This window comes from Nicotiana sylvestris, chromosome 9, assembly GCF_000393655.2.
Source record: "Nicotiana sylvestris chromosome 9, ASM39365v2, whole genome shotgun sequence".
In the NCBI taxonomy this organism is placed as follows: Eukaryota; Viridiplantae; Streptophyta; class Magnoliopsida; order Solanales; family Solanaceae; genus Nicotiana; species Nicotiana sylvestris.
The window spans coordinates 30,002,548-30,024,963 of record NC_091065.1 but is presented as its reverse complement, the minus strand read 5'-3'; the positions used below and the strand labels follow the sequence as shown (position 1 = coordinate 30,024,963).

The following is a 22,416-nucleotide window of genomic DNA, read 5'->3' as shown; positions in this document are numbered from 1 at the left end:
CTCTATTGAACCTTCCTTGTGCAGGCTTGTGATAGGCTTAGGTCTGAGCTGCTCTGTCATGGGGCCAAGCTTCAGAAAATTCTGGATGAGGGCGAATCCCTTAGGCTCCTTAGCGAAGAGAAGGAAGTTGAGCTGCAACATTGGCGATATGAGGCATACTAGAGCTCAAACTATGAGAGCTATTTGGTGGAGCAGGTAACTTCCTGTAGTACGTGCTTCGCTACTTTCTAACCTTAAGGCTAAACCCTTTTGCCGTATCAGTTGCAGAGAAAGGTGGAGGACTTGGAGTACCTCAAAGGCGACGTCAACCGTGTCAGGGTTGCTTGTGGGGAGCTAAAGGCTCAAGTGCAGGCTCGAACTTTGGAGGAGATGAGTGCCTCGGCCAAGGTTCCTACCCTCGAGGTCCAAATCCGCTTGACTCGTGACAACGCCAAAGTTCAAGCGGATATGATTAGGAAACTCAAATCTAATCTCTCGAAGGTCAGAGCTGAGATAATTGATGCCCGGGTGAAAGCGGCACTAATCCAAACCAAGGCTGATCATGAGATGGCGATTCGTATGAAGGATGCTGCTGATGCCCAAGCTGAGCTAAAGCGAGCCCTCGACTGGGGGAAGAGGATCGAGGAATATATTTGTTGTAGATCCCGAAGAGTGGTACTCGAGAAGGTCAGTGCAAGGGGCTTCGTCCTCTCGGAGGAATTGGCTCGAGCAAGGGCGAACGAGCGTGACGCTCGATTATTTCTTGCTGACGTTGCGGAGGGTGAATTTGACAAGCTGTAGCCCTTTAGCGCAGAGTGTAAACTTTGCCATTTTGTCACTTTAAACTTTTCCATTTTGTCACTTTGTCTCTGATATACGTAGGGCATGCCTATAGATGGAGAATGCGTTTTTTTTCTTCGCGCATGTAATATATAAGCAGAAACTTGAAGCTTTATTTCTTTTGTTCCTTTTTTCTGTTGTTGCTTTCGATCGGGCAGGCTGGTTTTGGTGTTTGGCAAGGTCCTCATAGGTCTAGAACGGATCGGACAGACCCGGGGGCTCTTAAGTGCGATCCTTGGCGTGACCAGGTGCTGGGGCCTCTGTGCTTAGCCCGACTGTTTAGGCTTAGTCTCTGAGTCGGGCTCCGGCTCGAGCCTTCTTGTCCTCGAATTTTTTGTGCCCGTGCGAGCAGGTAATAATTGTTTTTATCTCTTTCCCTTGGGCATTTTCCGTTCAAACTGTTTTGGGTCCAGTCTTCGAGTCGCATTGTGACTCGAGCTTCAATTGACCCTCAAGCTCTTTCCTGCCTGCATGGGCGGATGATGATGGCCCTTTGTGCTCTGGGTCGAAGTAACCTTACGGGTGCGTGGCTCGGAGTTTTACTCGGCTGTCGATAGCGACACTTATGGCATGCCCTTAGGCGTATTGCAGTTTTCGGGTCCAGTGGTTTAATTGATTGGCTACAACATGTAAAAGATTGTTTGTGTAGTTATTTTGAACAATTATTTTGTTTAAATCTTTATTTATTGGTTCTTTATCGAGGTGAATGCTTTCTCTTTTGAAGGGGGAAGATGTTATGACCTCACTTTGAACTGGTATTATTATTTTATCCAAAGGCGGAATAGTGGTTTCTATTGTACCTTTATTTTTAGTATACCATTTGTTAATAATCATTTGTAAAGATTCCTTTTGATTTGGAATCTGCCCCGTTAATTAGAACCATCTAAAGAATTCTATATCACATCTAAGTCTTTTTAGATCTTTAATCCATTTATTTCTGAAAGACTTTCTTTGATCTAAAGAATAGGCATTTACATACCATTTTCTTTTAATGTTGTTATCAGGGTGTTCCCACTGAGCATTTAGACTTTTCCAATCTATTTCGAAGTTACTTTCTTCTTTAAGAGTTCCAAGTCTATCTATTGTTTCTGCGGATGAACTTTTATGAATAGAAGGACCCTTTTGATAGATTACTTTAGGAACAGTTTTATTAAAATCTACTCCTTTTATTTTCCTATCAAGTTCTTCGATTAGTTCTTCATCGCTTTTATCGCTTATATTGCTTTTATACTTTTCCTCCGGGGGTTTAGAAGAAGAAGGTCCACTGAAGGACATTCTTTTACTGGAAGAAGCATCGCTTATTGAGTTAGATCTTAAAAATTTTAAGTCTACTGCACCTGTTGGGTGTTGAATTACTTGTTCGATGTGTGAACTTTCTTGTTCATATTTAGTTTGAGTTATGGATTCAAAACGCCATTCATCTTTGGATAATATTTCATCCCATCGAATCATTCTAGGGACGAAGAGTACCCACTACTGAAAAATCCTCAGCCATGACGGTTCTTGGGTCTATCCCAACAGGAGCTGGCCCATTTCAACAGGCTTCCTCAAAAGCCTCTACCAGCCAGACAGGAAAAGCACTAACAAGTGTAGACTATGATTCAGACAGTAACAGCTCAATAGAAGACAATTGTAACTGTACTGGAGCAATTTGCGTGTGTAGTCAAAACTCACTTAGAGTAATATCGGAAGATTCCAAGGAAGTCTTATTCGACATCATCGAACATATTGATAACAATGACTTAACGAAAAAATATCTAATTGAATTAAAAAACATTATGGTTAAACAAAAGGGAAATCGACCACAGATAGAACCTTTTGATATGAAGAAAGTAATGGATAGATTTTCTGTTAAAACAGAAGAACCCACTACCGTCCAACATCTTCAGATTGAACTTAAATCAGTAAAAGAAGAATTAAAAGATATTAAGCTCAGACTTAATAAAATCGAAATGGAAAATATTACTGAGAAAATATTATCCCAAGTGAATAAAGGGAAAACGATTAATCAAGAATTCTTCAACGAAGAAGAAGAAGATGGTAATAATTCTGACAACACTTCAAAATTAAACGATTCAATTGTAGAAGAATCAAAAGACGATTCAGCAGCCTTAGTTAAACTTACTAAAGTAAAGGCTAAAAGCTATCATCTACCCATAACTTTAAAGGTTCAAAATATGACCTTTAATAAATTAGCATTATTAGATTCAGGTACAGATAAGAACTGCATAATGGAAGGAATAATACCTCTTAAATATTTAGAAAAGAGTACGCAAAAATTATACTCCGCCACAGGAGAACTATTGAATATAAATTATAAATTATCTAAAGCACATATCTGTAATGATAGAATATGCTTTATTAATGATTTCATAATAACAAGAGATATAAATGAAGAAATAATTTTGGGAATTCCTTTCCTGACTCAAATAAAGCCACATTACGATGACTTAAGTGCCCTCTGCACTAATGTATTAGGAAAAGAAATACGATTTCCTTACTTAAATCCAATCTCTAAAGAAGAAAGTGATTACATTAAATCACAAACAACTTTTAAAATAAACCGATTATCTCAACAGGTTAATTACTTAAAAAATGATATAAAAGTTCACAAAATTGAACAAACTTTAAAAACCCCGGAAGTAGAAGATAAGATTAAACTATTTCAGCAAAAACTCGAACTAGAAGTTTTTTCCGATTTACCTACAGCCTTTTGGGAACGAAAACGGCACCTAGTCTACCTACCTTATATAAAGGAATTTAATGAACAAAATATACCTACTAAGGCAAGGCCTATTCAAATGAATCATGACTTAATGGAAGTCTGTAAAAAGGAAATAAGTGATCTTCTCCAGAAGAAGATAATTAGGCCTTCCAAATCCCCTTGGAGCTGTGCAGCTTTCTACGTTAACAACAACACAGAAAAGGAAAGAGGAGCCCCTAGGTTAGTAATTAACTATAAACCTTTAAATAAGGTATTACAATGGATTAGGTACCCAATACCTAATAAAATAGATTTATTAAAAAGAACTTATAAGGCTAATATTTATAGCAAATTCGATGTGAAATCAGGTTTTTGGCAAATTCAAATTGCTGAAGAAGATAAATATAAAACTGCCTTTAATGTCCCCTTTGGATAATATGAATGAAACGTAATGCCTTTTGGGTTAAAAAATGCCCCATCTGAATTTCAAAATGTAATGAATAATATATTTAACCCTTATAGTAACATGTCAATAGTTTACATTGACGACGTATTAATATTCTCAGAGGATATAGATTCTCACTTTAAACACCTTAATATTTTTTTAAAATAATAAAACACAATGGTTTAGTAGTCAGTGCTAAGAAGATTAAGTTATTCCAAACAACCATTAGATTCTTAGGACACGACTTATATCAAGGTACTTATAAACCAATTTGTAGAGCCATTGAGTTCTCATCTAAGTTTCCCGATGAAATCATAGACAAAACACAACTTCAAAGATTATTAGGAAGCCTCAACTATGTAGCAGACTTTATTCCTAATATCAGGAAAATCTGTGAACCCCTCTATCAACGTCTTAGGAAGAATCCGGTCCCTTGGAGTCTAGAGCAAACCGACACAGTAAAGAAAGTCAAGTCCATTGTTCAAAAACTCCCGTGTCTAGGGATTCCAAATCCTGAAGCATTTATGATAGTCGAAACCGACGCTTCTGATGAAGGGTACAGTGGTATTCTAAAACAACGAATTTCTTCAGAGTCTCCCGAACAGTTAGTTTGTTTCACTTCTGGTATCTGGAATCCGGCTCAAAAGAATTATAGTACAGTCAAAAAAGAGATTTTGTCTATAGTACTATGTATTAAAAAGTTTCAAGATGATTTAATAAACAAAGAATTTTTATTAAGAGTTGATTGTAAGTCAGCTAAAGAGATTTTACAAAAGGATGTTAAAAACCTTATTTCAAAACAAATTTTTGCTAGATGGCAAGCTTTATTGTCTAGTTTTGATTTTGAAATTGAATTTATAAAAGGGGAACAAAACTCTTTGCCTGATTTTCTAACCAGAGAATTCTTACAGGGAAAAAATGAGACCACAAAAGGGTCCTTTCAGGGCCTCTCCGAAAAGGGAAAATAGGTATTCTGCTCTAGCAGAATTCCCACAATTACTACCACCAGTGAGACCACCCGTGGGATCACTACTAGAAATAATGGTTACCCCTCCGAGAGTACCCACTACTGAAAAATCCTCAGCCATGACGGTTCTTGGGTCTATCCCAACAGGAGCTGGCCCATTTCAATAGGCTTCCTCAAAAGCCTCTACCAGCCAGACAGGAAAAGCACTAACAAGTGTAGACTATGCAATGAAGGTTCCAAAAACCTTCGCTCAAGCGGTAAATCCGCACACTCCGTCAAAAGTTAAAGATAAAAGACCAGCTTCTTCGGAAAAGGAAACTTTTGAGCTCCTTACAAAAGAACCAATAAAGATTTTAGCCCTAGACAAAGGCTATGAAAACTTTGAACTGGCAGATTTAATCTGACCTTGATACACAGACAGGAATTACGTCGATACCAGTGACCCTCTAAAAACAAGAAGGTACTACGAATTAATACTGACGGACTCCGGATCTGTTACCTTTGAACATACACTTTACAATAAAAGAGATCCTACTAGCATTAGGATTTCAAAATTTACTATTAACAAAGTTTTAAGCCCATTTGAATGGAGTATGGATCATCTACACACTCCCATAGTGTTATCAGTCCAGTATAGGCCCCAAACCTATAACTTTAAGGACTACGTAGATGCATGGTTTAACTTCTTATACTTACGACCAAAAACCCATACATGGTTCGTTAAGTATAGTGAACAAGCCCAAAGACAAATCCTACCCAGATGGTTTTACAATTGGTGGAAATTATTCGGAGGAACAGAGCAAACCATGCCTCGAAGCTTCCATACTTACTATAAGAGATTCCAAATTGAAAACGAAATCTCCTCTCTTCCGGACCACATAAAATTATGCAAATATTACTTTGCAAAAAGAATATCTTTTATTATTAATTGGTCATTTGATATAGAACTAATTGATAAAATCAAATATTTAGTTAAAACACCTAAAATCAAAGGTTGGATTCCTGAAATCAAAGAAACCAAGAAATCCAGACCAATTAAGACAGAATCAAACACCTCTCCGAAAGAGTTAAAGAAAAAACTGCTTGGTATGATAGCCAATATTGAGTCAGCAGATCCGACACAAATACAGGCCATGTTAGAAGCAGTTTCAAGTTCATCCTCTGCAGAAAGCGGAAAAAACGGAGATATGGAAGATCTAGACGGAATAGCCCAAGCATATGCCCAGTCTAGCAGATGATCAATTACCTCTTCAAAGAAAAGACAAAGGCACTAACTCTTCAGAAAAGAAGATAATGACCTCTACCTCTTCAAAAAAGAAGACAACGACCTTTGACTCTTCAGCAAAAAGAAGAGACAGTTGCCCTTTCAAAAGGGTAAGGGGCGACCCTTCTAAAAAGCAAAAGACAAGAAGATCTGACCGCTCGTTATGAACGATCAGGATTAATTTAGAAGTCTATATAAGACTCTTAAATTGTAATATTCAGGGCAGACCGAAAATCACCCTTCTCTTTTCATATATGTTTTTCCTTCCCTTTCTGTAAAATTTCCGTGTATTTCAGTTCCTCATGTTCTAAATAAAAGTAAGTTTCTTAATTATATCTTTATTTACTTTAATTTCCGTATATTTTATCTATACTTTGGATCCTTCAACTTGGTATCTAGGTCCCTTCATATGTTCATAGACTGAACTGTTATCATTATCTTCTAGAATAGCGTAAAGTTTTTCTTTAGTATTTTCGTCAATTTCTAAAGAATTAACTTTATTCCTTTTCTTTTTCGTGACCTTACAGTCACTGGCTCTATGCCCTGTTTTTCCACATGACCAACATTTATCACCATAATTTTTCTTTCTTTTAAACCTTTTCTTTTTAGAAGTTTCGCCTTCTTTCTTTTCTTTACGCCTATGGCGTCTTCTAGGTTTATCAGAAAATTTATGTTTGTTTTTCTTTGATGCTCTTTTTGAAGGAGCTGCAATTGTTTTGTAACCGAAGTCTTGGTAGAAACTACCAAGTTCAGCTTTGGATTGTAGCCTGTCCTTTTTAATAAGACTTTTTAGTTTAAGGTCTGTACATAGGTCTAAACCTGTAACATTAATGAAGCTTATTAAATCTCCATACGTTAGATTATCATATGGAATTGAACCATTAAATCTATCTTTAATTTTATTTCTTACCTTTTCGGCAAATAACCTGGGTAATCCACTAATGAATCTTTCTTTCCAGAAAGGTCTATTACAGTTTTCTCTGATCATCACCTTTTCTATAAACATATCTTTATACCTCCTAAAATCTGTTAATTTTGGCCAGCTAAGATTATTAAGAAGTTTGAGACTTCTATCTTGGAATAGTTTTGGTTCACCAATAAAATGTTTGGCTATACAGTAGATTAAAGTTGTTGTATCATCTTCTTTAGCTACTTGTTCGGTTGTCTGAGCATTATTTTCAGTTTTTACTACAGTTTTTATGGTCGTAGCATTAAGAATGTGATTCCTGTTATCTTCGAAGAGGTAATTATCCCACCAAATTTTTAATGTACCGGTAAAACCTAATATTACTAAGGTTGCAACGTGTTTATCTGACGCATTTTTCATTTTATAGGCTGTTACCGCAATTCCTATTTCGTGGAGTTTTTAGTAGATTTGGCCTTCTGATAGGCCATCAATATTCCATTCATAAATTCCAGTTCCGTCATGACTGGAGTAGGATAGATAGACGTCTTCTTCAAATTGAACATCTGGGAATGTTGGTTTTCCATAATAATTTTTCTTATTAGGATGCCGAGGATTTCCCATTATTCTACTTACTTCAGAAGTATTAGCAGAGATAGTTTTTAATGTTACTAGAGGTTTTATCTTATTAATAGAGTCTGAGCATTCGTTAGAAGCTTTCTCTATTATTATTAATTTAGCTTCTCTGTCCGGGATGGTTTCATTCTTTAGTATTATTTCATATGTTTTATTTAATGAAGTTAACTGTTTTTGTAATTTATGAAGTCCTATAGTCTTGTCTATACTATTACTAGTTTGTTATGTATGGATTTTTGATACACTTAGTTTGGTTTTAAGTTGTTCTTCTATTTTTTCTAGAAGCTCATTTGTAAAATCAAATTTATCTTTTAATTGCGGGAACTTTTCTTTTGAAAATTTAGGGATTTTGATAGTAGGATGTGTTTCTATGGTAGGTGCTACTGTTGATTTTGTTGGGATCCCTAATCTGTTAGTGTCCTTTAATTGATTGGCTACAACATGTAAAAGATTGTTTCTGTAGTTATTTTGAACAATTATTTTGTTTAAATCTTTATTTATTGGTTCTTTATCGAGGTGAATGCTTTCTCTTTTGAAGAGGGAAGCTGTTATGACCTCACTTTGAACTGGTATTATTATTTCATCCAAAGGCGGAATAGTGGTTTCTATTGTACCTTTATTTTTAGTATACCATTTGTTAATAATCATTTGTAAAGATTCCTTTTGATTTGGAATCTGCCCCGTTAATTCGAACCATCTAAAGAATTCTATATCACATCTAAGTCTTTTTAGATCTTTAATCCATTTATTTCTGAAAGACTTTCTTTGATCTAAAGAATATGCATTTACATACCATTTTCTTTTAATGCTGTTATCAAGGTGGGAAGCGATGAAGAACTAATTGAAGAACTTGATAGGAAAATAAAAGGAGTAGATTTTAATAAACTGTTCCTAAAGTAATCTATCAAAAGGGTCCTTCTATTCATAAAAGTTCATCCGTAGAAACAATAGATAGACTTGGAACTCTTAAAGAAGAAAGTAACTTCGAAATAGATTGGAAAAGTCTAAATGCTCAGTGGGAACACCCTGATAACAACATTAAAAGAAAATGGTATGTAAATGCCTATTCTTTAGATCAAAGAAAGTCTTTCAGAAATAAATGGATTAAATATCTAAAAAGACTTAGATGTGATATAGAATTCTTTAGATGGTTCTAATTAACGGGGCAGATTCCAAATCAAAAGGAATCCTTACAAATGATTATTAACAAATGGTATACTAAAAATAAAGGTACAATAGAAACCACTATTCCGCCTTTGGATGAAATAATAATACCAGTTCAAAGTGAGGTCATAACAGCTTCCCCCTTCAAAAGAGAAAACATTCACCTCGATAAAGAACCAATAAATAAAGATTTAAACAAAATAATTGTTCAAAATAACTACACAAACAATCTTTTACATGTTGTAGCCAATCAATTAAAGGACACTAACAGATTAGGGATCCCAACAAAATCAACAGTAGCACCTACCATAGAAACACATCCTACTATCAAAATCCCTGAATTTTCAAAAGAAAAGTTCCCGCAATTAAAAGATAAATTTGATTTTACAAATGAGCTTCTAGAAAAAATAGAAGAACAACTTAAAACCAAACTAAGTGTATCAAAAATCCATACATAACAAACTAGTAATAGTATAGACAAGACTATAGAACTTCATAAATTACAAAAACAGTTAACTTCATTAAATAAAACATATGAAACAATACTAAAGGATGAAACCATCCCGGACAGAGAAGCAAAATTAATAATAATAGAGAAAGCGTCTAACGAATGCTCAGACTCTATTAATAAGATAAAACCTCTAGTAACATTAAAAACTATCTCTGCTAATACTCCTGAAGTAAGTAGAATAATGGGAAATCCTCGGCATCCTAATAAGAAAAATTATTATGGAAGACCAACATTCCCAGATGTTCAATTTGAAGAAGACGTCTATCTATCCTACTCCAGTCATGACGGAACTGGAATTTCTGAATGGAATATTGATGGCCTAGCAGAAGGCCAAATCTACAAAAAACTCCACGAAATAGGAATTGCGGTAACAACCTATAAAATAAAAAATGCGTCAGATAAACATGCTGCAACCTTAGTAATATCAGGTTTTACCGGTACATTAAAAAATTGGTGGGATAATTACCTCTCCGAAGACAACAGGAATCACATTCTTAATGCTACGACCATAACAACTATAGTAAAAACTGAAAATAATGCTCAGACAATCGAACAAGTAGCTAAAGAAGATGCTACAACAACCTTAATCTACTGTATAACCAAACATTTTATTGGAGAACCAAAACTATTCCAAGATAGAAGTCTCGAACTTCTTAATAATCTTAGCTGCCCAAAATTAATAGATTTTAGGTGGTATAAAGATATGTTTATAGAAAAGGTGATGGTCAGAGAAGACTGTAATAGACCTTTAATCCATTTATTTCTGAAAATCCAGTGCGTTAGTGCTGGTATGATCGCATCCGACATTCCTTGCACTCTAAATTTTCTTATTACCCTTCCTCCTTCCGCTCTAGGTGCGAAAGTGTGAAGCCTTAAAACGACATAACTTTACGCTCATTTATCCATTTTACGCGATTCCTCTTTTGATTTTATGTATTTTTACGGATGCCGCCTTCGAGGCCAAGGCGTAGTGACATGTAAAGTGCATCGGTGCTAAGCCCGTAAGGTCGTGGTACATAATCGTAATTTTTAAACATTTTCTTTATTTTTATTATCAAATCGTTTTACCTACAGCCTTTTGGGAACGAAAACGGCACCTAGTCTACCTACCTTATATAAAGGAATTTAATGAACAAAATATACCTACTAAGGCAAGACCTATTCAAATGAGTCATGACTTAATGGAAGTCTGTAAAAAGGAAATAAGTGATCTTCTCCAGAAGAAGATAATTAGGCCTTCCAAATCCCCTTGGAGCTGTGCAGCTTTCTGCGTTAACAACAACGCAGAAAAGGAAAGAGGAGCCCCTAGGTTAGTAATTAACTATAAACCTTTAAATAAGGTATTACAATGGATTAGGAGCCCCTAGGTTAGTAATTAACTACGCCTTGGCCTCGAAGGCGGCATCCGTAAAAATACATAAAATCAAAAGAGGAATTGCGTAAAACGGATAAATGAGCGTAAAGTTATGTCGTTTTAAGGCTTCACACTTTTGCACCTAGAGCGGAAGGAGGAAGAGTAATAAGAAAATTTAGAGTGCAAGGAATGTCGATGCGATCATACCAGCACTAACGCACCGGATCCCATTAGAACTCCGAAGTTAAGCGTGCTTGGGCGAGAATAGTACTAGGATGGGTCTCCGAGTCACATTGCGATTCGAGCTATAATCGACCCGCAAATTTCCTCGATTTGATGGCCGGTGACAGTGGTTCTTATGCCGTGCCCTTAGGCATATTGCTGTTTTCGGGTCTAGTCAATAGTCTCATTGCGATTCGAGCTGTAATCGACCCTTAAATTTCCTCAATTTCCTAGCCGGCGACAGTGGCACTTTATGCCATTTGGTCATTGAGATCTTTCAGTATGTGGCCTGGAGGCTTGTATAGTTAACTATTTTGGATCCTGTCTACGAATCGGGTTACGATTAGAGCTCATTTTAATCCTCAAGTTGTCAAAATTTTTTTAGCTGCCGTCAATGGCTCTTACGCTGTTTGGTCGTAGAGACCTTTCAATATGAGGCCCGTAGGCTTGCTTAGCTGGCGATAATGACTCTTACTCTATTTTTGCCCGTGGGCTTTTTGTAGGCTTTGTTTTCGCTCGTTAATATCTTTTAGAGTATTTTTGCTTGACCCGTCGTCAGTTCCAGAGGAACCTCAATTTCAAGTCGTTGTCGGTGATGTTTCGAGCACCCCGTAAGGTTCATAGCTCATAGGTTGAGTAGATCGACGCTCTTGCGGTTTGGAGCCGACATGGTCGGATCTCGTTTTTGCCTATTGAGGGAAGCCTGTTTTAACCGGTTCTTTCCAAAATATATTCAGAGTAATGGCCTGTGATTTTTAGCGACAGTCGGGCGTTCTCGAGTCGCGCTATTTTAGCTGTATCAGTCGTTTTGGCCGTAGTCATATGCATTTGGCCGTAGCCATTTTTGATTCCGAGTGATAGTTTAGGCGTCTACATCGAGGGTATGCCCTTTAGGGATTCTTACAAATGCGACATATAGCCTAAACTTCAGGATTTTCATGTCTATTGAGGTCTTACAGTTCGCCATGCCTGTTGAGGTCTTACAGTTTATCATGCCTATTGAGGTCTTCCAGTTTGTCATGCCTGTTGAGATCTTACAATTTGTGTAATGTAGAGTAGATCTGGTTACGCCGAGGCTGTCAGCTAGGGGTCTTACAGTTTTGGGTTTTCTAGCGTATGGAGATTAACAGTAGTCTCTGAGTCATCGAGTTTGTTTAAGCTTGAAGACCGCTTCTCGTGAGCTCGGAGTTGCCTTATAGGGGCTTGATGAGCCCGGAGTTCCAACCCTAGGGTTACGCAGGTGTTAAATTGCTGATGCTAAGTCCCCGAGTATATCGGGATGCATTCGATGGAGAAGCATTTGCTGCGAGTATGTTGAAATCGCCCTTTCTGAAGTAGAAATGTCGAAAAGGTATTCTTTATTGCTTGGCGTAAATATACGCTGTAAATACATGTTGTCTCATTGCTGTGAGCTTGGCCTGCATGGGTATGGATCCTTTGATCATCTGATCGGTTTACATGATTCCATTTTGAAACTTAGCCTTCCATTTATTGGCCCTTCCGAGGGGATGGTTTCCTTAAGAGAAGGTCATCACACGTCGTCTAATTGTTGAGGAAAGGCCCGCGATTTCGTCGGATCCTCTTCTGGGGAGTATGCTGCTCTGCTAATAATCTTGCTGGAGAGACCCTCTTTAGGTTGGAAGTCCGGTCGAGGGAATAGAGAACGGCGGATCTCCGAGTGGAGTTAGAACTTATGAATGCCTCGGCGGACTGCCTGCATATAGGTTAGCAAAAGAAAAGAAACAACAAGGGAGCGGAGTAGTTCTTCCCTAAACCCTTTGATGTGTAGGCGACGTTTCGAGGTCTGCTATGTTCCTGCCATTTCGAGGTGCGAGCCCTAATACAGCCTTCTGCTATGTTCAACCAGGCTTAGCCAAAGATGTGGTTCTGCTTACCCTTTGATCCCTTCGAGGACGGAGGCATTGATGCCGGCGATGGGTCAAATGATGAGGGATTTCCTCTCGTCGCGTGTAGCTCCTTGTCGAATACTTTAGTCCCACCTCTGTCGGGGAGTTTCATCCCTTTGGCGGAGTGGGGTCAAAGTCGCCTCCGGGCGGTGTGCCTGTTGTCATTTGAATGAAATGTCTGTGTTTCGCGGGTTAGATGTTCCAGCTCGAGCTCAGGCAGGCTGTATAGAGGGAGCGACCTTCCTGATTGTTGTGGTGATCGGCCTCTGGAGTCCATCAAAGATTCGAGGTGTGGGAGTGATTTGGTTCATTAGTCTGAACTGCCCCATTGGCTTTGGCCTGACATCATCGGTATAATTGGTCGAACCACCTATACTCATGAACACATGTTTTATTTGAAATAGGTCAAATGAGGGAGGGGTTACCAACGCGTTAATATGAGGCCGAGGCAAAGTCTCGGCGTTCCTTTCCTTGGATTCAAGGGTGTCCTTTGGGTATATTCCCCGGACCCATCTTTTCCCGGTGATGAGCACTTTCACTCTACATTTTATGGAACTTTGAAGGGTGCCGTCGCACCTTTACTATCATGGCAATATGTCGTGGCTTGTCAGCTTCATTTTTCCCGATCTCCTTCCTCCCTTGGAGCTGGATTCAAGCGTGACCGCTCGAAGATACTTGGTGGAGATCTCTATTGAATAACATAGTTGTCATTCTTTTGAGCCGATGATAGCGCACGCCCTATGGTTCCTGCGCTGGGCCATGGTTCTCTTGAAGGGGTCTTGGTCGAATAGGTCTGATCCGCCTGGCGTTCCCGATTTCACTTATGGTGATCACAAAGTTTGGTATAGCAATGTTGAAATCATACTCGGCTGGGCGGGGTTTCTCTGCCAGCTGTGCCTTGTTAAGTCTGGTTCTATTGGAGGTTCCTCGTGGGTGTTGTCCTCGGGCTATTTCCTTATTTTTGTGAGGTAGGTTGCATATCGAGTCGTTCCTTCCATTCGCAGTGCACGGATGATACCTCCATCCGTTTGGCAACAACTTCTTTTTCGGGAGTCTGCTTGGATATACCGAACCCGAGGAGGTTCTCAGATGGTTGTCCACGGCCCCAATTCGTGACTGGTGCCGGTTGTGGGCATCCAACCAGACCTTGGCTGGGTATCTGATCAGGCTTTGCTTGAAATGTCCTGGAGTCGTCGGGCATGCTTCGTTTAGGCTTCGTCCTATTAGGGAATGAGGTGCGACTTCCCGCGGTATTTAATTTCTTCTTCGTTCGGCCTCAAGTGTATCGGTCCCTCTCGATACTGCTTTGATGGTATCGGCGCGTGCTTCCGCGGAGAACAACGCTGGTATGGTAAGCGAGTCTGTGAGGTCAGGTGCCAGGCGGTGGCGCTGCGTTATGGTTTCTTTCGAGAGAGTTTCTTCAAACTTCCTTAACGGGACGAGCTCGAACTCATCATCTTGGAGGTCACTGCCTTTGAATGAGCACATGTAAGTGGGGGTGCGCCCGTAGGGATCTGAGGTCCCTTCACACCTAGGGGGTTTTGGCGTTCCGGATTTCTATGAAGCGAGTTCTGGGACCGTTTCCTCGGGAGACGGTTGCTGTAAGAGCTTCCACGAACCTGATTCGATTCGTTCGAAGAGATTACCAAGCATCCTCACTGCGGCGGAGTTGGTTACCGATCCGTCGTTACTTGATCTCTCGGGTACTAGCTCAGCATAGGGAGATGTTTCTGGCACTACTGCGTTGGGAGTCTTCGGGCGATTTTGCAGCTGAGCGATAGTCAACTGCCGTGCCTGCAACATTTCAAAAATAACATGAAGACTGACTTCCTATTGTACCCGGGCCAGGGTTTTTTGAGCTTCTTGTCGGTCAGTGCGCTGTATGCTATCATTGGTGCACGAGGTTTCGTCGACCTTCAGCGCACCTTGCAAGCCCGCGCCTGCTTGAATCGATCCAAATATGTTATCAGGGTCCTGCGGTGTCGCGCCAACCTTCGGAGCAGCCATACTATTTTCGCCGTGGTTTTCAGGGTAGTCGTTCTAGATTTTGCTTACCGAACTGGACATTAACCTGAAATCAAAAGATCTTAGGTAAGAAAAAGTGTGAAAGATAATGTGCGTTTGTGTGACAAAACTAGCAAGAAAATAGTCACTATTATTTTTAGCCCCACGGTGGGCGCCAAACTATTTACCGTAAAAATGGTAACAACAATTAAATTTGTAAATGAGATTCTAAAAATACGTGATGTATTCTCGAGCTAGTTGTTAAATCAGTTAATGCTAAGAATGCTAGGTATAAAGATAAAATGTCGGGTAAAAGAGGCAGTAACCAAACCGAAGGTGGCTTGTTGCCCGGATGCAAAGCCAGTTGACAGGGACCTCGGGGCCAAGGTTCGAGCCAAGCTCGAGCTACTGAGGGCAGTCGGGAATGGGATAACAGGCAGAGATATGATTAAGAAAGGCTCTATGTTACCAATATTGAGCAATATAGTGAGGAACAAATAGGAGAATGATAAATGCTAAAGCGGCCTCGGGCCAATGAGAATGAACAACTCAGAAGAAAAGAGAGAGAGAGACATTATGGCATTTGTGGAGAAATGGAGCAACATACCCTTTACAAGGTATGGTGAGTCCCCTTATATAAGAGGAGAGAGATGGCTACAAGTATGTGGAGATCAATTACAAAGTCCGGAGATGGGATGTCTTGACGTGATGCCTCAGTATAGGCTCTGGATAGACTGGTCCTGTCAAACGTAGCCATGTGCCTTGGGGGCTTCCCCCTATGTCATGGCTTCGGTCTTCATTTCCTCTGAGTCGGGTTTCGACGAGCCCCGAAGTCAGGAACTCGGTCACGGCCTATTACACCCCAAGTTTTCATACGTGAGAGTACCTCGTAAGTCATTTATGTAAGCTCGAAAATGAGATTATATTTGGAAGCAAATAAAGTAATTTAATCATGTTACCTTGGAGGCTACAAATATTTAAGATCATGAATAACGAGTACCAAGAGGGTTGGAAATCTTAGAAGCTAAACCAATTGAAGAAAATAAGTTTCGTCGAAAGTCAACAAGTTTCGAATGTTATAACATGTACTTTGGGGTGAGACTAGGGTTCTTAGCATGATAAGGAGGTTATTATATGAGTTATTTTAGTCGTATGATATTCATTTTCTACATTTTGAAGGCAAGCAAGTTGTGGAACAAGAGTTGGCAAAGGTCATCACAAGTTACATTCATAAATTTGCTGATTTTTAGGTCAAATGTATATGAGAATTTCTCCAAATACACTTGGAATCATGGGGTTTTCTACCTACCAAATTGAAGATCTACGGGTCTAGTTTCTAACTCATTAAACCGTTCATCAATATGACATCAGAGTAGAGAGGTATTCGTGTTTTCGCGAGACTGCGCAAGCCGCTCCCAATGGGACCCACTTAGGCGGTGGTTGACCTACTTCAATTTATAAACGATTTGGACGCCTATTTTTGCTCATTTTTCACCTAAAATTCGTCTCCAAACTTCTCCTAACCCTTATAAACATATACCACAAGGGTTTGAAGTGATTCCAAAGTGATTACACCATATTTCAACATCAAAACTTAGTTCTAGTGAAGAACAACACCTTTTTGAGGTTGTGTTGTCATTGAGGATTGTTGTGGGCTGTATTTGGATGAAATTCCAAGTTGTTGCTGCTGTCTAAGGTGATTATAACAGCCTACTAATTGTGCTTAAGCTTTCTTTTATGTTGGTTAAGTTGTTAGGATGATAAACTACAAGATAATACTTGGATTAGCTTAAGTCACTTCTATGGTGTTGTATTGCTATTGAGGGTTGTTGTAAACTGAATATCACTTGGATTTTGACTTGAAGTTACTGTAGAAGGTATGTATATTGTGATCTTGCTTGTGCCTAAGGTTATCTTCATGTTGATTAAGTTAAATGGATGGGCTAGACATGAACTAGTGAATAAAGTTGCTAATTGAGGATAGTTGAAGTTGTGGATTATTTTCGTTGTTATAAATGTATGGTATAAGTCTGGAATAATTGATTAATGAATTCATTATCATGTTAATGATACTTTTATGTTGAAGTAAGAAGTCTATAAGGATTGATAAGGGGTATACGGATTCCCAACGGAGCTTGCCGCTCGTCGTAATGTAGTTGTGACTTGTTGTTGTTATATGGTGTCTTGATATTGATAATTATGTATTGATGGATTGCTCTGGTAATTGTTGTTGGTATATGGTATTGGAGGAGGCCCTTGTTACAAGGGAGATGCTGCCCAAATTTACGTAAACGAGCTACTAGCTTAAGTTATAGACTTAGCCTTTGCTCAGCACTGATTTTGAATCTCCTTATACTATGATAGATTGAGTTGACTTGTTTGAAGAGTTGCTTGGAAGGGATTAAGGACTCAACGGGTTTAAGGTATGTTAAGGCACTTTCTTCTTTCTTTTGGCATGGTCTAAAATGAAATGAACATAAACGATACGCTATTTCATAATGACTCTACTCCTAGCAACTAAGGTTGTCCATGTTGTTCTTTCCTTATAAAATTATTCTAAACAAGTGTGTATGATCCTTAAATCCTACTAAGGTTCATATTGATGGTAGGGATGTCCATAATGTTCTTAAGTCACTCCAAAAGGTTTAGAAGATGATTCCATGAGTCTAGCATGCATTATATATAGTATCTATTTTACTCTACCGAGCCGCGCTATAGTCGGCCGGGTACGGCACCTATTGTGCAACCACTGATCAGTTGGGTTTACCGAGCTCCACGTGGCCGGGTACGATTCTACCGAACCTTATGATGGTCGGGTACGCTTTTACCGAGTCCTCTTTGAGGCCGGGTACGATATGATGATGATGATGCCCACAGAGGCGAATGTTTTAAAAAGTTTATGTATATATATGTATTATGCATTTCATATCAGTAACCCCCAGAGGCACTCTGATGTTACAGGTTGTATCTCCTCTATCTCTCTCTTTACATTACTGTTCTTGTTTATGCTTTCCTGCCTAACATACTCGGTACTTTATTCGTACTGACGTCCCTTTTGCCTGGGGACGCTGCATTTCATGCCCGCAGGTCCCGATTGATAGGTTGACAGTCCTCCTAGTAGGCTATCAGCTCAGCGAAGGTGTTGGTGCACTCCACTTGCTCCGGAGTTGCCTATTTGGTCAGTATGCTTTGGATATGTATTGATTGGTATGGCGGGGCCCTGTCCCGACCTTTATGATTTTATGTACTCTTAGAGGCTTGTAGACAGATGTCAGGTGTATGGATACTTGTATGGCCTTGTCGGCCTATGTTTCAAGTTTACTAATGGTCATGTCGGCCTTATAGGCCCGTATGTCACATATATAAGTTTGTATATCATGTTGGGTCTTTATATGTTGAGTATTCTCTTATGTTTTATTCTTATTATCTCATGACGGGTTTTCTGGCTCATTTACTCATGATAATATGATAAGAAAGATATGTTACGTTGGTACTCGGTTGAGTAAGGCACCGGGTGCCCGTCACGACCCTTTGGTTTGGGTCGTGACAGAAGTGGTATCAAAGTAGTTCTATCCTAAGGAGTCTACAAGCCGTGTCTAGTAGAGTCTTGTTTATGGGTGTGTTGTGCACCACACTTATAAGCAGGAAGCTACAGGGCATTTAGGTCTGTTACTCTTTCTTCTTACTCTAGATCGTGTAGTAGAGCTCAGTTGTAAGAATTCAAACTCCTAAATTCGACTTTTGTCGTAATATAATGATACCTACATCCATAAAGATAGTTGGTAAGAGATTGCATGTGGATGTGGAAGAGTTGAGTCAGAGGAACTCGATTTCACATCATGCTTATGATGAGTAAGTGTGAGGTCTTCAACAGATCATGTGTGTACTAAGATGTGTATGCTTCTTAATAAGGAGCCTTAAGGCAAGAATATCTATTCACGAATATGGTGAAAATCTATGAGGGATTCAGAAGCTAGATACAAGTTTCAACAAGTAAAAGAAGTAAGGTGAAGAGGGGTACGAGACACCCAGATAATGAAGATTATCAATATTTTCAAATCAGGCAGAGAAATATAAGCATTTTGGTACCTTCATCAATGACAGAGGTAAGTACAATTGGCCATACCCATCTCAGTTATGTTCTATGGAAGCTAACAAATATTATTTAAGAGAAAGATGGGATATCAGGATCCAGTTGGAGTTAGAGTAACCCAAAAATTGTGGATGGGTTGTTATCATTAACTAACGTTTCCGAAAGATGGTGCAAATGTGGTAATAGATCTCCTTCTAAGACACCCAGATGGTGAACTCTAGAGTAGTACAATCAGATACGAATACTGGAATATTCAAAAATTTCAGAAGATAGGCAGTGGGATCCTAGAAGGGACAAATATTTACCTTAGTATGACTCTAGCCCCGAGTAAAAAAAGAATGTTAAGCATTCCAAAGAGCCAGTGAGATGAAGCTAGGGGAGCTTAAAGGGAAAGAACTTTTTGTTGAAGTTTTCAGAATAAAGTGATAGACAAAAAAATATTATCAGGAGAATAAGAAGAAAATAAATGAAGCATCATGAGTAAGATATGATATATGGGTGATAACAGTAAATCAAAATATGACACGATGACAGAGTCTATAGTCAAGTGAAGGAAAATACAAGAGGTGACAAGCCTTAAGGCAATAAAAGAGTATAAGCCATAAAGTCATATTCTTATTTCGAGAAATGAGTTGGTGACTTCAACGTGATTACCAGGAGGAAAGGTTAGACCCCAGAGTAATAAAAATCAGTATGGGCTGGTGAACAAGATAAAACCGAACATGAATTAGGGACCGGAGGATTTGATAATGGTCGACATCGTGAGAATTTCAAAGATCGTGCTCCAACAATAATAGAATAGACAACAGACGAATAACCTTTAAAGGCCATTTAGGAAGTCGCTTACCTAAAGCAAGCACTCTGAGCAGAGTTAATCTTAAGGGACTAAGTGTGCCAGTTACAGTAGGTGTCACCTTTGTGCGTAAGAAATTTAGTTATCCCTGGTACAAAAGGTTACCATAAGGTGATTAAGGTTCATTGATAATGTGAAAAGACGCCAAATATGAAGAGGTAAAACAACTATAGGTAGATCGTCGTAGTAATAAATCTTAGTACTCCCCTAAAGGGGGGAATATGGTGTGATATGATATTAAGTTGGAGTTAAGCGGTTCAGTTAACTATGGAATGGTAAAGAAAGAATGTGGTAAAAAGGAGAAAGGGATGATGTTGCATTTATTCAGTTCCTGCAGATATGTTGCGACTCCAGAAAATTATACAAGCACGACACCGGAGAGAGGCAGTAAAAGTTTCCGGCCAGGATGTTATTGATAAATAAGTGTGAATGGACACTTGATACATCAGGATCTAGTGGCGAGAGATAAGTTAAGACAAAGGATATATCCCAAGAGGGATTATGCAGAATATATATATATATATATATATATATATATATATATATATATATATATATATGAGAATGGACCAACGAGTAATTAGTAGTTGATTTAGGAAGAGCCCAATTATGTCTAGACAAGAGGTCACAGATAAATCAATAGATCATGCAAGATAAATGTAGTGAACCGCAACATAGTGAATTCAGTCTTGAAGATACGAGATCGCAATCATTTGAAAACATTTCAGATAGGAGTTGAGGCAGTTAAAGGTACCATTTTTAAGGTTTATGAAAATAAGAGAGAGTGCCACTAAGGAGACAATAAAAATTTGAGCTTAGAAGTAACCCTACGAGCACAAAGGCATAAATTTATGTAACTAAGGATTATTATAGGCGAGTAAGAATAACGAAAATTACCTTCGGGTGTACGATATATCAAGCTCGCAACTTTACAAGAGCCAGAAGGTCTCCCTAAGTACTACAATGAAAGACTAGCTGAGGAAATAAGGAAGAAGGTTTCCACCTAAGCATAGTGAGCTAAAGAGTAAATGATCCTGTAACAACAGTCTCACTACAATATTGTATACATTCCATAAGAAAGTGGCACCTATCATGGCTAATGAATGGTAAAAAAAAAGCCCTCAAAGGTGATGTTTGAGATCATATGAGGTACATGAAATTATAGTATTCGTGGCCAAAAAGACAAGCCAAGTATTCATGCAACAAGTGATAGAGCGACCAGCAAAAGTAATTGCTTACATTTAAGGACAAATGAGAAGGCACGAAAGGAAATTTATGGTGCTAGCAAGTTAAAGGAAGGTTGCGACTAGTATAAATAGATCGGTGTAGGTCCTAAGGTAAAGTATTGTAGAGCAACAAGGTTTTAGGTAGATAGAAGTAAGGATATGAAAAGGTGAGTGAGAAGGTGACGAGAATATGTATGTCCTCGGGATTTAACCCATCAAAACAAGGGAGCTGATGATTTCCATATGTAATAAAAAGCTCGGTACAGCCTGAATGAACACATAGGAGTCTAAGACTAGGTGCATTTAAAAGAGATGGAATGCTGCCCTGGCAGTAGAATAAGGGTGTAATTGTGATAGATAAGAGGATGATGCTTAGGCCTTTGATTGAGTAACGATTTAACGAGAAAGGGATTTCATTAATTGCACGGGATTAGAATACCCCCATAAGATGAATCACGTTGGGATGCAATGAAATACGGTTATTGAATTATAGTATTATCCCTAGGTGGATCAGGAAAATCACTTCATATGTTCCCCGATAAGATGTGAGCCCTAGTGACAGTGTATTACGTAAGAGGTTACAAGTTATCAGTAATAGATTATAGATCAACATTAAGGTGAATAAACAATAGATGGGTACAAGTTCCAAAGTATGAGATGAGATTTGTTTGTTATTCTTAGATGAATAATAATAAGGAAGCACTAAAGGACTTAGATTTATACATATAGGATAAGCAGCGAGAGAGTAACCTGGAGTTGGGTAGCAAACCTCGGTAATAATAAAGCGAAGTAAGTTTTATGGTATAGTATAACCTACCTAGATGTAGTAAATCCATAAGGATAGATATACAAGACTATGAAACAAGACATAGAAATAGTCTTAAGTTTGATAAAGTACCAAGCGAAAGACATCAGTACACCTATAGATGCCTAGAGGGACAACTTGTCATAATTCTGTATATGTTCATAAAGTGAGGCTTAGAGATTGGCTACAAGATGGAGGATAAAGAGAATAGGAGTCACTAGGCGCTCATACAAGGACACAGTCGTACATACTACATGACATAAGGTAACAAATGTTACGGTGTTGGAAGAATTCCGACCACATGTCATGGCGTGACAAAGAGGCCTAAAAGGGGGGAATGCCCAAGCGTTTGGATTTATTCACAAAACATTGGCTTAGATAGAAAGATGAGCATTAAAGGATTCGTAAGAGCTATAGTTTATGAAACTGATAAGCGCATCAATCAACATTCGAGGACGAATGTTCCAAAGAGGGGAATGATGTTACACCCCAAGTTTTCATACGTGAGAGTACATCATAAGTCATTGATGTAAGCTCG

General features: G+C 38.8%; 1 protein-coding gene and 1 pseudogene across 1 annotated transcript; one reads left to right on the top strand and one right to left on the bottom strand.

The window, feature by feature from the left end:
• Nucleotides 1–6,566: 6,566 nt before the first annotated feature.
• LOC138877383 (uncharacterized) lies at nucleotides 6,567–7,526 on the bottom strand. Its single transcript, XM_070156991.1, has one exon. It carries the CDS (start codon nucleotides 7,524–7,526, stop codon nucleotides 6,567–6,569), a length of 960 nt encoding a protein of 319 aa, XP_070013092.1.
• Nucleotides 7,527–10,961: 3,435 nt separating this feature from the next.
• Nucleotides 10,962–11,065, top strand: LOC138878777 (5S ribosomal RNA; annotated as a pseudogene).
• The last annotated feature ends 11,351 nt before the right edge of the window (nucleotides 11,066–22,416 follow it).

What these genes read in the sequence shown, in the direction of transcription:
- LOC138877383 (XM_070156991.1), bottom strand. Translation starts at nt 7,526, where the DNA reads ATGAAAAATGCGTCAGATAAACACGTTGCAACCTTAGTAATATTAGGT.